At 41.9% G+C, this 13,404-nt stretch overlaps 1 protein-coding gene across 8 annotated transcripts in view; it reads right to left on the bottom strand.

The window, feature by feature from the left end:
* Positions 1-13,404, bottom strand: part of IKZF1 (IKAROS family zinc finger 1) — an 89,386-nt gene that overhangs the window by 8,193 nt on the left and 67,789 nt on the right. For 4 of the 8 annotated variants that reach the window (XR_010794514.1, XM_066627722.1, XM_066627726.1 and 1 more), the window contains 3 exons: positions 8,718-8,885; positions 7,489-7,614; positions 301-435 (listed from right to left, as the gene is read on the bottom strand). Coding sequence is in view for 7 of the 8 variants with exons in the window: in XM_066627722.1 (XP_066483819.1) it covers positions 301-435; positions 7,489-7,614; positions 8,718-8,885 (429 nt within the window). In the remaining variant the exon portion in view is untranslated. The remainder of the gene's footprint in view (positions 1-300; positions 436-7,488; positions 7,615-8,717; positions 8,886-13,404) is intronic. The other 4 variants (XM_066627723.1, XM_066627727.1, XM_066627728.1 and 1 more) reach the window with 3 other exon arrangements.

Genomic DNA, 13,404 nt, shown 5'->3' with positions numbered 1-13,404 from the left:
CTGCCTTCCCACCAAAGGATGCAGCACACCCACCATTGGCACCGCCGCACTGCCCCTGGAAAACTGGATAGGATTGGGCCCTACGGCAGCAATTCTATGAACATTCAGCTGGGATGAAGTGGGACACTGAACAGATATGCATCAGATTGTGCTATCAAACCGATGAATCCTAAAACTTTGCATCTGACCGATGCATCTGAAAGGAGCTAGGAGCTGCTTAAAGCCAGCTGCAACAAAGAAATAAAAGCAAAACTGAAAAATCCAACCATGTAAAGGAAGCAGCAAACATTTAACTCTTACCAACAAATTTCTGAGGCATAGAACTCTTACGTTTGGCGACGTTACTTGCTAGTCTGTCCAGCACAAGGGACCGCTCAGACCCCATCTTGCACAGGTCTTCAGCCATTTCACTCTGGCTCGTTTCCTCTTTCATGACTGCAAGTTAGAGGACACATGTCTTAGGCAAACAAACACAAACATGCTTCCAGATTTTGCTGAGATGTAGTCTACAGACAGGCACAAAAGAGAAGCCTCTTGGAGCACCAAGTGCAGCTGTCTTTCTGCCGATGGCACAATCTGGACAGACTGCTTGCCCGTCCATTACTTCTCAGCTCATGAATCAAGAGACGGAGACAAAAATGCACAACACCTCCATTTTTAAAAAACTGAACTGCTTTGTGCAGATTTTATTTTGGAAAAGTGGTGCATAAATATATTTTAGACATATGTTGATCACATAAATACATTAAATAACAACAAAGTTTATGTTAAGGAAACATATGTATTTATATATTTTATTCTAAAGCTGTTTCAAAACCAGGGCCAATTTTGTGGCTTAGGGGCCTATGTAATGAAGGACCCTTATATTATTGAAAAGAATAAGGCTACTGAGGACCCCAACAGAGACAGGCAGACAGAACCTATAGATCAATTATAGCTGCAAGGATGTAGTCCACCAGCTCTATATTGCCATTTGGCTAGTGCATGTTTGCAACAGATTCTTCAATTGCTATAGAACAGCAATGCCCATAAAATGCCATACGAAGAAACTCAGAAAAAGCACCACAAACCTTTTGGGCCGTGGTGAGAGACTGGTGCTTTTGAGATAGTGGGGCTGACATATTTAAACCCCCCTTTTCCTCACACCCGGACACTTACAGGTCTTATAAAATGAAAGAATGCCTCGAAGCATATGCAGAGGGCCATGGTGTCCCCACTGAGAAACAAAACCTATTCCTTACACACCCATAGATAAAAGGGAAGGGCTTCTGTGTGAAAGGGTGTCAGCATCACTTCTAGAGAAAGCTGAAACTCAGTACTTCTCATTTAGAAAGGAAGGCATGTAACTTCATTACATTTTTAAGGGGAACACCTTTTGCCTCAAATCAAACAAATACAACAAAGCCTTTCAACACCTGCTTCTGGTTGCCTACATTTTTCTCCCCAAAACCAATCAACTTCTTCAGAAAACAAACCGTGTATTTTCCTAAAATTGAAAAGGACCATTTTAGACATATTGACAAAGGATCCACCAAAGCTTAGCACTAGAACCTATTTTAGCACCTGGCTTAGGTGCTAGGCCAGGAGGAAGAAGAGGACTTCATTGCTAGGCACCGTAGATACTCGCCTATATGGCAAGAAATTTCTGCTAGTAAATCAACCTTAGATAATCTCCCTGCCTTATCTGCAGGTCACTTAGGAGTCAGGGCTGTTCACGCATGTTATGGCAGCCAGGAGAAGCCCAGAAGAAAGCAAGAAGACACAGAGGAGAATACAGAGCTTCATCCTAAGTTCTCTCCTCCTTCCCTCCAGGCTATTCCTTTACACAGAAGGGGGGAATGGCACACAGTAACTGCATAAGCACCTTGTTAACGTCTTCAGAAACAGTTCAGATACTTTCCCCCCTTTCAATCAGGCCACAGGGCAATTAGTCTCCAGGGTAAGCTGCAGCCAAAGTTAACATTTTCACTCCTCCTGAGAAAAAAGTAAGCCAGGGCTCAAGGCTTCCATTTAAATCAAGCGCACCTCATTCTCTTTGGCAGGATCACACCCCATGCTTCTACCTCCTCCTTCCATTTTGCAAATGTTTGGCAGAGGTCTAGTTTTTTAAACACCAGGCTGTAATCCTCATTTCCATCTGAAACAAAGTCTGTCAGCCCAATCCTATGCATGTCTACTCAGAAGTAAGTCCCATTCAAGTCAATGGGGCTTACTCCCAGGAAAGTGTAGATAGGATTGGGCTGTAAGCCTACAATTCAGTGCTCCTTTACTTAAGAATAACACCCATGGAAAGCAATGGACCTACTTCAATGGAAAGCAATGGACTTACTTCAATGGAAAGCAATGGAGTAAATTGGGTTGCAACTATGTGTAGCTGTGCTTGCTCATGCTCAGTCCTTGTTGCTTGTATCTCTGCTGTGAATTGAACTGCACACTCCCAGTTATGTGTCATATATTGCGTGTTATATATAGAGCCTCTGGCTTAACACACCAGGCACCTCAAAGAAGGATTTGATTAATGGTACTACTGGTATGTTGTTTACAGTGCACTTACTCTGATAGCATAACTCCATTAAGGGGAGGATTTTTAAGGTTATTATTTGTGTGTGAGAATGGGTAGGGGTGGTAGGTTGTTGACTGAAAACCAGTGAGCTATAATTTTGGAGCACATGGGGAAAATGATCTCAATAGCTGTCATTCATTTCTCTCCATCCCATGAAATAGCTATTGTATTTTAACCAGAGGGACTACAGGCAGGCAGGGAGAGGAACTAACAGCCAGCCACAATCAATACTGTACTTAGGATAGAAGAAAACAGATAGCCCCCATGTGAAAGGGACTTGTCTAGGTCTACATCCCAAGAGAATCAGCCACCAAAGTCCTCAGGTGACATTCCACAGGCTCTGCTATCTGACTACTGGCTATTTTTGAGTGGATGATTAGATTAGAGAACCAAAACAAAGATATAGTTGTCTTTAACCTTATTTGGACTTTGTTGGTGGGGCTCCACTCTTCTGCCTATAACAGTAAAGCTACTCTAGGTTATGTGATAGAGCTATGCCATGACAAAGACAGAGGTTGTGTCCCAGCAGCTTTGCGAGGGTCCCTTTCACTTGTGTCAGCACAGGGATGCTAGAATCCGATCTTGATAAGCTGCTGTCTCAGCAGGTCAAAAAATCAGGCTATAAGGCCCATCCCAGATGAGAAAAACATATGCTTAGCATAACAGTGTACTTGTAATTACAGTGTATTTTTTGCAGCATAAACCCTTTGTTCACAAAAGGCATATTCATAAAGGGAATGTCTGCTGTAGTTCATGCAATACACTTCTTTTCCTACCATGATTGGCTGGAAGTATTTGCACCACATCACATGTCCTGTCTCCCACATTACCACTATCTGTATTCCCTAGCTCTGTTCTGCAATCTATTATTTAAAGAGGAATAAAGAGGTGCATTCCACAATCTGGTGAGTACACATTCTGCTGCATGTTCCCCCTTTTTTTTACCCCGTTTTGCCCATGCCACTGTGCACCTGCAGAAACATGGTGCTGAATTCCTTTCCATATCACGTTCTTTTAAACAGGGAGGAACATATAGGACTTATGTGCTGACTCCTATGTGTCTTCTTCCAAAAGTGTCTTTGCTCAAGAGACTATTACAACAGTGAACCTCAGCAGAATATTCCACCCAGCACTTTGGAGACATACTGAGAGTCCTTTTAAATTTCTTTTATGAAATAGATATGGGGTTTGTGGCTAAAATATTTGTTGATGAACTGATTTCTTAAATGCAGAATGTGGGCTGACCAACTGTTCTTACAGGCAAATTATAGGCTGGCAGCTGGGAACAAGGACCCTGTTATTGGCCGATTATCCAGGAAGCACAAGGGTGCCTCCCTGAATGGGGGACCTGATTCTTGCTTGCAGGGGTGTCATGTCATGAATCTGAGGGCAAGAAGGTAAAATAACCCATTTCCCCATTCCTTTCTCAGATGGCCAGTGAAAGAAGAAGGCAGTGTGTGCTCACAGGTTTCCCAGGGGACAGAGAGACAAGAAAAGGTGATTTTGAGTTTTGGGTATCTAAGAGAAGGAGCTGGTAGCTACAGTAAATGCCTGGGACTCAGGTAATGCTGCGCCCTGTAACTTCTCCCCAGTTAAGGAAGTGGGGCAGGAGCATGAAACAAATCCAAATTTAGAAGATGCGAATGGAGAATGGTGCAAAAGGTAACTGGAATGAAACAAAGAAAGGTGGGGAGGTGTGACAAGAACACTAAAAGTATAGTGTGACTATACTCGGAGTCTTTTCCATTAGAAAACAGACAGACAAATTGAAACTTAAATTACTTTTTGTCCCTGCAATGATGTCATTGTCTCACAGCCATGTGAACTATGTCCCCCATTATAAACAGACAGGAGTTTTAATACAAGATTAACTGTCATGGCTTCCCTCCAAGAATCTTGCCAATTGTTGTTGGGTAAGGGTTCTTACTAGCAGAAGTATCTGCTAGCCCCATCCCCTTATCACAATAGTTCCCTAGGAAGAGGAATGACTGCTAGGCCAATATGTCTGCGGTCTAGATATGTCCTAGGTTAACGAACCAGTTAAATTGGGTACACACACACAAGCCCACTCTGTTTCACTCCACTTATTTTTGTCTAAGCAAAAGCTTTCTGGCATTCAAAAGCACATCCTGTTCCACCAGCAAAAGTTAACTAGTGAGAAAGATACTATCTTTTAGCCTACTCAATGAACCCCACAGATTAGTCAGACAAGGCTGTAGTTTCTTACCACCTGCAGCTGGTAGTTGTAGTATGACTACTAAGTCCACAACAGCCAAAGAGATCAGATCACAACATACTGCGGCATTATCACTGCTCTTCAGGATTCACCTTTCACTGTTAATAATGAATCTGTTCATCTGAAGATCTACTGGAGCAAAGGCAACCTTGATCAGAAGACAGACACCCTTCAACAGGGATGCAAGTGTTTGCTATTGGGGATTAATGCGGATAGGGCTGTAGCTTGTCAGTGGTACAGGACATGCTTTGCATGCAGAATGTTCCAGGTTCAATCTCTGATATGTTCATATTTATGGCTTTTTGAGCTGGGTTCTTTGTGGTGGCATCCCACTGTTGCTTTCCGTTTGCAGTGGCTTATGGAATTGCAATAGTCCTTCCACACTGCAGTAGATAAAGCATGTTTTTAGGACAGGGTAGACTGATTCTCCCTTCTTTACTCCTTGCTGTGATTGGTTTAGTCTGGGTATGTGCCTTTCAAAAAAAGGCAGAACAGTAGCTCTAACAACAGTCCACACCTGTGGTCACCAGGCTGCTTTATTGCTGTTCTCATCGTTAATGGATATTCACCATGAATAAATATAACCCATTTAAGTAACCGGAAAATACAGGACAATTGCTGAATTTCAACATCATTGTTAAGCCACTCTAAAGAGTAAGTGAACAAAGTGTGGCAATTCCAGATGAACCATCCAGTCTCAAAGAGTCCTTAGAACTAAGCTACATGTTTTGATAAATACAATTTAAATTATAGTACATGTTTTGATAGGATATCAGTCTTTTTTTAATTGAATAACACCTGGGGAATGCACACACCACTGCAAAACTGAAGGAGGAAGATAGGGACAGGGGGAACCATCTCATGGTTTCTGTTCTGTCCCCACACACTTTTGACATGTTTAAAAAAGCTTCAACTGGCTTTCCATTGAAGGGCCAAGTGGCACATTACCCTAAAAAAAAAAAGAGAAAGTGCCCCAGCTGTGGTCCCAGTTCTGGTTATGCTTTCTATGAAGGGGGAAAAAAGAAGAAGCTTTGAGTACTTTTATCTCTTTAAAATAAGGTGCAAGAGGGGGACGCGATTGGGAGTAGAATCAGAAGTGATTCGGTTCCCAACCCCTGGATGTGTTTTTGCTCCATTTCACGCCCTCCCCAGCTGCTTCTGCATGCCTGTGTGCATTGTTATAAATGCATTCAGATTTAACAGACTTTGGGCATTAACGGACACCCTTTCCCCACCATTCATCTGTTAAATTGAGGGTTTACTGTACCAGAATCACAGTTTCTCCCCTTGATTTAGATTAGCTCATTTCCTTCTAGTCTCCAGTATCAGCAAACTGTTGCTTTCGTTATGATCACTACTTTTATAGTTGAGTCTGTGCAACCTGTTTTTGTTTGTAAAGGGGTGGAACATCACACTGACAGGTGGAACCTGTACATTGGACATAGTCCTCAAGAGTGATATATGTGTGTAAATGTAGAACTACATGTTAAGTGTGATGCAGCTTTCACAGCCAGTTCCAAAGCTCACTCTTTGCCTATAACTCTTGGTTTAGGCTACAGAGAACCACCCCCAGCTACAGCCTTTTGCAATAGCCTGAACCTTCTCCTTGCATTCCTACAAATCTCCCTAATTTTCTTTCCTCTTTTGTCCTTCCTTGCACCCCAAAACTTTCCCTTTTTTCTCCAGAGTTCCTCTGGAAATCCCATCTCATTTACCTACAATTCCTTCTCCTCTCTTCATTCTGCTGCTTCTCCTAAGGAATTCCACTCTCTTTTCTTCTCCTCTCCTAACTGTTTTCCTTAAGGCTTAATTGCTCATGACTGTTAGTGGCAGATTCTCCCTGTATAGTTTAAGAATTAATGAACTAATTCAAAGAGTCCCAGTTCAAGCCTCCTGTTTTCGGTTTTTTGAGCACATTCCAGTAAGTGCACCTTCACCCTTCCGTATGTTTTCTTTTTGCTGACAAATTACATAGATATGCCACTGCCAATACACTGTGTTCCTGTACATGATTATTCCCCCACCCCACATGAACATGTTATTTGTTTTAAGTAATGCTGTTAACATATCCCATGTTGTAGTCTTTTTACGTACAGAAAGTCAATTCTGATGAGGGAACTGGGAAAGGAAAAAGGCCCGGATGAACTCAAGATATGTGAAGGCCTGGGCCATTGGGACATATGAGCAGAAAATGACAATAGGAGAAATCTTTGTGTCAAAGATGACAGGAACACCTAAACGCCTTCCCCTGAAGCTACAACTAGGTGAAGAGGACGTCGGAGCTGCAGATAAAACACAACTGAAAGGAAAAGCTGAAGAGAGATCCCTCAAAGGTCTACCCGGAATTGAAAGGACATTCTGGTAGGAAGAGGAAAAAGGGTACTTGCCAACAACCTCCATCTGAGGCCATAAGTAATTTGTTGGCCAGAGACAGGCCTACAGTAACCAGTTCCTCACAACCTCATAACATACTGATGATCTGATGACTGCTTCCAGCATTACCTGAGACTGCAAGGGATTCTGAGACATCCACCTCAATTCTAATGCTGCTTCATTGGTGGCCATAAATACTGGTGCCCCAATGATTATTTGGGTTATGTGCCCAGTTGAGCCATCTTGTCATGGCATCCTATCATGAAGGAAGTGCTAGGAAAGCACTTAATTGCATCTTTCTCCATAGTACTCTTACCCGGATAAAGGCCGCCTGAGAGGTTCATGGTCTGCAAATAGTTGTGACAGCGCTCCTTGTGTTCTTCCAAAGAACTGCGCTGCTTATAACTCCGGCCACAATATCCGCATTTGTGGGGCTTGCCAACTGTAGGGGGAAAATGTAATTTACTATATGAGCCAAATTAAATATTGGGTAACAAAATTCTGATAGTACCAAACACATGCCTACTGAACACCTAAAAACGGGCTCATTCCATGTCACTTTTAACTGTTGTCTTGACTGGTAGAAGAAAAAGTGAACCATAAATCAAAAGGACAAGGAACTAATTCTGATATATACGAACATTCTCATCTCTTGGCTCAAAGCTTGTGTCCAAATTAAATCAAAACTAATGCTGGTATTCAACTCAATCAAGCTGATTCTCTAAACTGTTTGGAAACTGTCACTCTGCAGTTCTTACGTATGCTCTGAGGTTTCCCCTTGGAAACTAATTAAATGCTGGGGTTCAACCATTAGCAAAGGACTCTCTGCTACTATGTTTGGCAGATACTGCCACTTCTCTGGAACAAGATAGTTTCTATCACATCCTCCAACCAGTTGTGTTTGACCAACTCATGTTCATAGCTAGATCAGCAGAAGAACCTGATTCAGTGCTTAAAACATTCAGCCCATATTCATCACACTACAGCACTTCAGAATCTTCTTCTGAAGCCCTGGAATGTGGGTCCTTCACTTAACACATTAACCAGGATCACTTCCCTTCCTTTAAATCCTTCTTCAAACTCAACATCTTCTCTTCTTTCTGCCCCGTGCTACTCAGATTCTGAGTGTGCTGAATAGGGCTTAAGACACTTTCCTGTTCTTTGACAAACTGTTGGCTCTAACTCAGGCCTGCACAACAACTAATGACCCAGCAAGGAGAACACAGTCCATTGAATGTGCATTGTGGCCTGCCAGATGAATGACAACCCTGCTGTTCATACAGTCCTAGGCAGGCAGCAAAAACAGGATCAAATAGATTGTCTGTGTTCAGCCTGAAGGGTTATGAAGAGCAAGAAGATGGGCAGGCCTACTCATAATCCAAATAAATAATACTAGTTTCAGGCATCTAAGATTGCCAGTGGACAGAGGAAACCTGAAATTAAATATCTTGCATCCGGAATCAGTTGCAGACTTAAGCACTTGATCTCTGGTCTGGCCAGGAAGCAAGCAAACCTTTTCTGCTTTTTTCTAGCATGGTCACCTACCAGAATGGGTCCTCAGATGGCCCGTAAGAGCATCTCTACGACGACAAGCGTAGTTACACAAGTGGCACTTGAATGGCTTTTCGCCAGAGTGTAACTTTATGTGACGGAGAAGGTTTCCTTTTTGAGTAAAGGATGCCCCACACTGATTACACTGGAAGGGGCGTTCGCCTACAGGGAGAATGAGAGGGAAAAATATGTGAGAACAAAACTCTTACATTGTAACAGGAGGAGGATTTCAGTGAGAAAGTTGTTTTCCAACTGGCGCTCTATGACTTCCACCGGCTGCAGGTTTGATATAACATGAGCCTTTCAGACTAAACCTGCCAGTTGCTTAACGCTTCACTGGCTGGGTCAATTTGATCTGAAAATCTAATTTTTTTTTCCTAAATCAGAATGGCACATCACAATGCAAATTCAAACTCATTTAAATAAAGTGACTGCAACATTTTGTGTTGAAGAGCCACTCTTCCTGATCAGCAGTTTTGGAATAAACCAATATCCAATTTTGCATGTTGTGGCATTTGGTGGGGTTTTTTAATGTGGCTTTTTTCAAAGGGTCTTTAAAATATGCCACTGAAGCAGCAAAATAAAAAGGAAACTCATTAAAAATGCATTTCAGGATCACAAGTTCATTTCAGCGTTACATTCTTATATTTAAATGAAAGGCACTTCATTATAACAGTTATAATAACTTCTTTTCATTTACATTTTCCCTGTATTTTCCCTTTCAATTTCTTCTCCATTACCTGGCTGTCCCTAAGCAGCCAAATCAGGAAAGAGACAGAAAAGTGTGGGGGTGAGTGCTGGGGGAGTGGACTAAAAAGAGAAGTTAAGACAGAGCAAAAGAAACTGTATCTTCTATACAGAAGTCCTGACCCCCCTTGTGGACAGGATACTTTTAATACTGAAATTGTGTTAATGCACTTTTAAAAAATCCTCAATTTTAGAAAAATCAGTCCAGTGCTATTGGTGTAATTTGCCATACATCATCTTATCTGAATGACAATAATAAGATTTATAAATGAGCTTATTTGATTATGATTGCCTTTTGAGGATGACACGCTCTTTTAGCTACACCAGGGGTCTTTGCTAGCACTGTTGATCAATGAAATAATTTTTCATTTTTCAAGATTAATAATTTGTCTTGTAAATAATTGGTATTAATTATTGAAATGTAAATATATGTGCATATCACCAAACACTCAATATAAGTGAACTCTGTGCTGAAGGAAGCAATGAAGCGGCTTACAAAAAACTAAAGTCACCATTCATAATTAGAAGGAAACGACATATTATCTTTTTCAGTCCCTGTTACAGAAACACATCAGAACCAAAATAGCCTTAAAAAAAACACAAACCAATAAACCACCCCACAAGTATACTCCTAATTCTCAGTCACAAGCAAAACCCGTCCTCAATGATTAATCAAGGCTTTAAAAGCTTGCATCAACCATGATGCAAGGCACGAACCAGTCCATTGTGTGTGCTACTGCACGAATGCACAGAATCACTTGAGGGCCCAATCAGCCCTCTTCCTCCTCCCCCTCTTCAACAGATTGTATACCAGTAATTAAGCCAAAGAGGAAGATGGTATGTGAATCCCCTGCAATGATTCCACCCTCTCTCTTCTCCCCAATACTCTAGTCCTCAAGTTACTATACAGAGGTGTAGAGCCCAAAGAAGACTGGCTCATGCTCCTACTTTTTACAAATGTTTGACATTTCTAATAATACATTTCTTCACAAAGTGTGCAAAGGCTGGCCAACATGGCAGGCAGCCCAATCCCATGGAGCACTTTGTGACAACGGAACAGAGTTCTGTCATTGCAAGATGGCTCCCACCAATGGTTGCTGACGGGTGCATAGCTGGACCCTGCCATAGCTGCTGGAACTGATGAGGCAGCGACAGGATGGGGAGGGCGGTGAAACTTGGTGAGGAGGGGGAGGAATGGAGGTGGAGAGGCTGTGAGAGGGGGTGGATCTGGTGGTGATGGTATGTGCATGATCCCATCTCCCTGGTCAGCCTCCCTACTCCCTTTCTCTCCTTGAACTTGGGCCAGCTAAAGAGGTGAGGCAGGTCTGAGGAGACCCATTGCAGAGCAGGGGGCTTAGGAAGAGCTAGGGGATTTAAATCTTCTTTCCCCCCCCCCCCCGAAGCATCCTGATTCCCCCTCCCCCCACTCCACTCAGCATGATTCTTTTTGGTGCGGCTGCACCAGGGGGCAGGAAGGATAGGATTGGGCTCACAGTTTATGTGACAAAGAAATATTTTGGACCTCCATCTTAATGGCAGAAAGAGCTTTCTGCAGGTGCATCTCCTGGTGTGTATTGGGCCATTAATGTAGCAAAGGCATCTAGCACAATTCTTGTGCAATTCTGCCAACCCAGAACGCATACAAAGTGTGTGTGCCACATGTTTGAAAGTGTCTCAAAATCTCCCTGCATCTGCAAATATAGTTGTGATGGCCACAAACACAGAAGAGACAGTTGTCTCATTTGGAACTTTAAAAAGGATTATATTAAATATATATTCTGAGTAGCTGGGGAGCTTCTCTAGCATGCTGTTTCGCAACACACATCACCCCACTCTGTCCAGCACAACCCTAACTGACATGCACAGTGTCCAACCCAGAAAAGATCTGGGTTTCCACTAAAAACAGGATATTACTTCCACTAAAAATAGGATACTACAATCTATTTCTGAGCTGTGCTTCCGTCTGCATCATATAAGAGAATTTAAGAACTTTAAAAAGACTGAAAAGTGAACTCCAACCTGGCCCCATGTATGAGTAGAATTCTATTCATGTGGGGGGGGGGGTATCCAATCAGTCCAGGTTGCTTTAGGACTTTGCTTTTTATGCAGCCTTAGGTGGAAAATATCAGGTACTTATTCTGCATATCTACACTTGGCAGGTGTGTCTATTAAATGTAATTATGGCTTTTTAACTAGGATCAGCCATTCATCACATTTGGCACTTATTATGCCAGAGTTTTATTCATTTATCAAATATTTTTTAAGAGAACGTCAGCCTATGTGATATACAGGATTTACATAAATTAGCAGCCCAGTTTTGCAAGCTATATACTGTCATCAGACACATGCTAAAATGTCACTAATAGTGCATTTCATTTCTACTTTTCATTTTCTGAGCTCAGCTGAGAAGTTGTGGGGTGGGGAAGAAAGAATGATAGCTGCTTGCTTATTATGTCCCTTTTAAGGTAAGAAAATGTAAGGGTTCACAAAGTTTAGAATTATCGGATCTAGATCACCACCTGAATAAGCAGCATATCTTTAAGGCTGCAGTCCTAAGAACAGATTTTGGATGTCAGAGAGAAAATCCCTAACGCCTTGGGTATAGTCTCCTACTTCCACTACTTCCAACACTACATTGTGGCTGCAATCCTATGCACACTTTTCTGGGAGAAGTCCCATTGAACACAATGGGACTTACTACTGAGTAGATATGCATAGGCTTGTGCTCTGTCACAAATACTAATCATAAGTACTCAAACTGAAATTGTAACAGTTTTCATTCAAACTAGGCTAACAGTTTTCAAACAGTGTCTCCTGGGGTTCCTTGGATAAATTTCCCTGAAAGCTTGCCCTCCATTACCAATCTTCCCCTGCAAACACAGGGGAAGGCAATGGTTAAATTCTAACATTCGTGTGAGTAGGATGACCAGATACAATGGAGGATAGAATGCCTATACTTTTAACCCCTGTATAGAAGAGGGAATTTTGGCAGCTGCAGCTCAACGTGGAAGGGTTTAAAAAGCTGCATCTGCCAAGTCTCTTCTATACAATGGTTAAAGGTATAGACACTCTGTCCTCTATTGTACCTGGTAACCCTGCATGTGAGGGCCCAGCAGATCATAGAACATGTCCCAGAATTCTCTGTAACACACCGGAGTCCTGTCTGTGGCATAAGTTCAGGAGTTCCTTTGTGGTACATATATCTAAAGTGCTGTTACATATATGGCCTGTAATGGAGCAATTCAGCTTCCTTTGGACACTGGCATGTGTGATTCACAGCCCAATCCTATGCATATCTACGCAGAAATAAGTCCCATTATAGTCAATGGAGCTTACTCCCAGGAAAGTGTGCATAGGATTGGGCTGCCAGTCTTATTGGGTGAAGGCATGTTAATAAAAATATGAAGGCATGTTAATGAAAACATGTCCTGAGATGACTGCCTCACTGTGCTTCATACTGGGTGACCCTGCTTCACAAAAGGCAAACAGCTGGGTAAAAATTAAAAAAAAAAAAATATATATATATATATATATAAAGTACACACATACAAAGAAGAATTCATTAATCAAGAAGCAAATTCAACGATTGGTTCTTCATCATGGGATGAAGATCATGAGATATCAAAGAAACATCGACAAAAGTGAGTCATGATGAAATAAGTCACCAAACATCTGTGTTTTGTTTGATATGGACACCCCTGACAGATACAGCTCAAAATCTGCTGGTGATTCTTTCTTAGAAAATTTACATTTTTGTAATTTGGAAATTGAAAACAAAAAATGTGGTAGGCAAGAACTCAGCATGTCACAGACTATCAAATATTATTTAAACCAAAATGTCAACACTGGTACAGATACGAAGATCCAGGGTACACACAAACATCGTAGGAAATTAGGCAAGTCATTCCTATTGCATAGCAGGAGTAATTCCTCA

This window comes from Tiliqua scincoides, chromosome 5 (genome assembly GCF_035046505.1).
Source record: "Tiliqua scincoides isolate rTilSci1 chromosome 5, rTilSci1.hap2, whole genome shotgun sequence".
NCBI classification, from domain to species: Eukaryota; Metazoa; Chordata; class Lepidosauria; order Squamata; family Scincidae; genus Tiliqua; species Tiliqua scincoides.
This window is presented reverse-complemented; position numbering and strand designations above follow the sequence as displayed.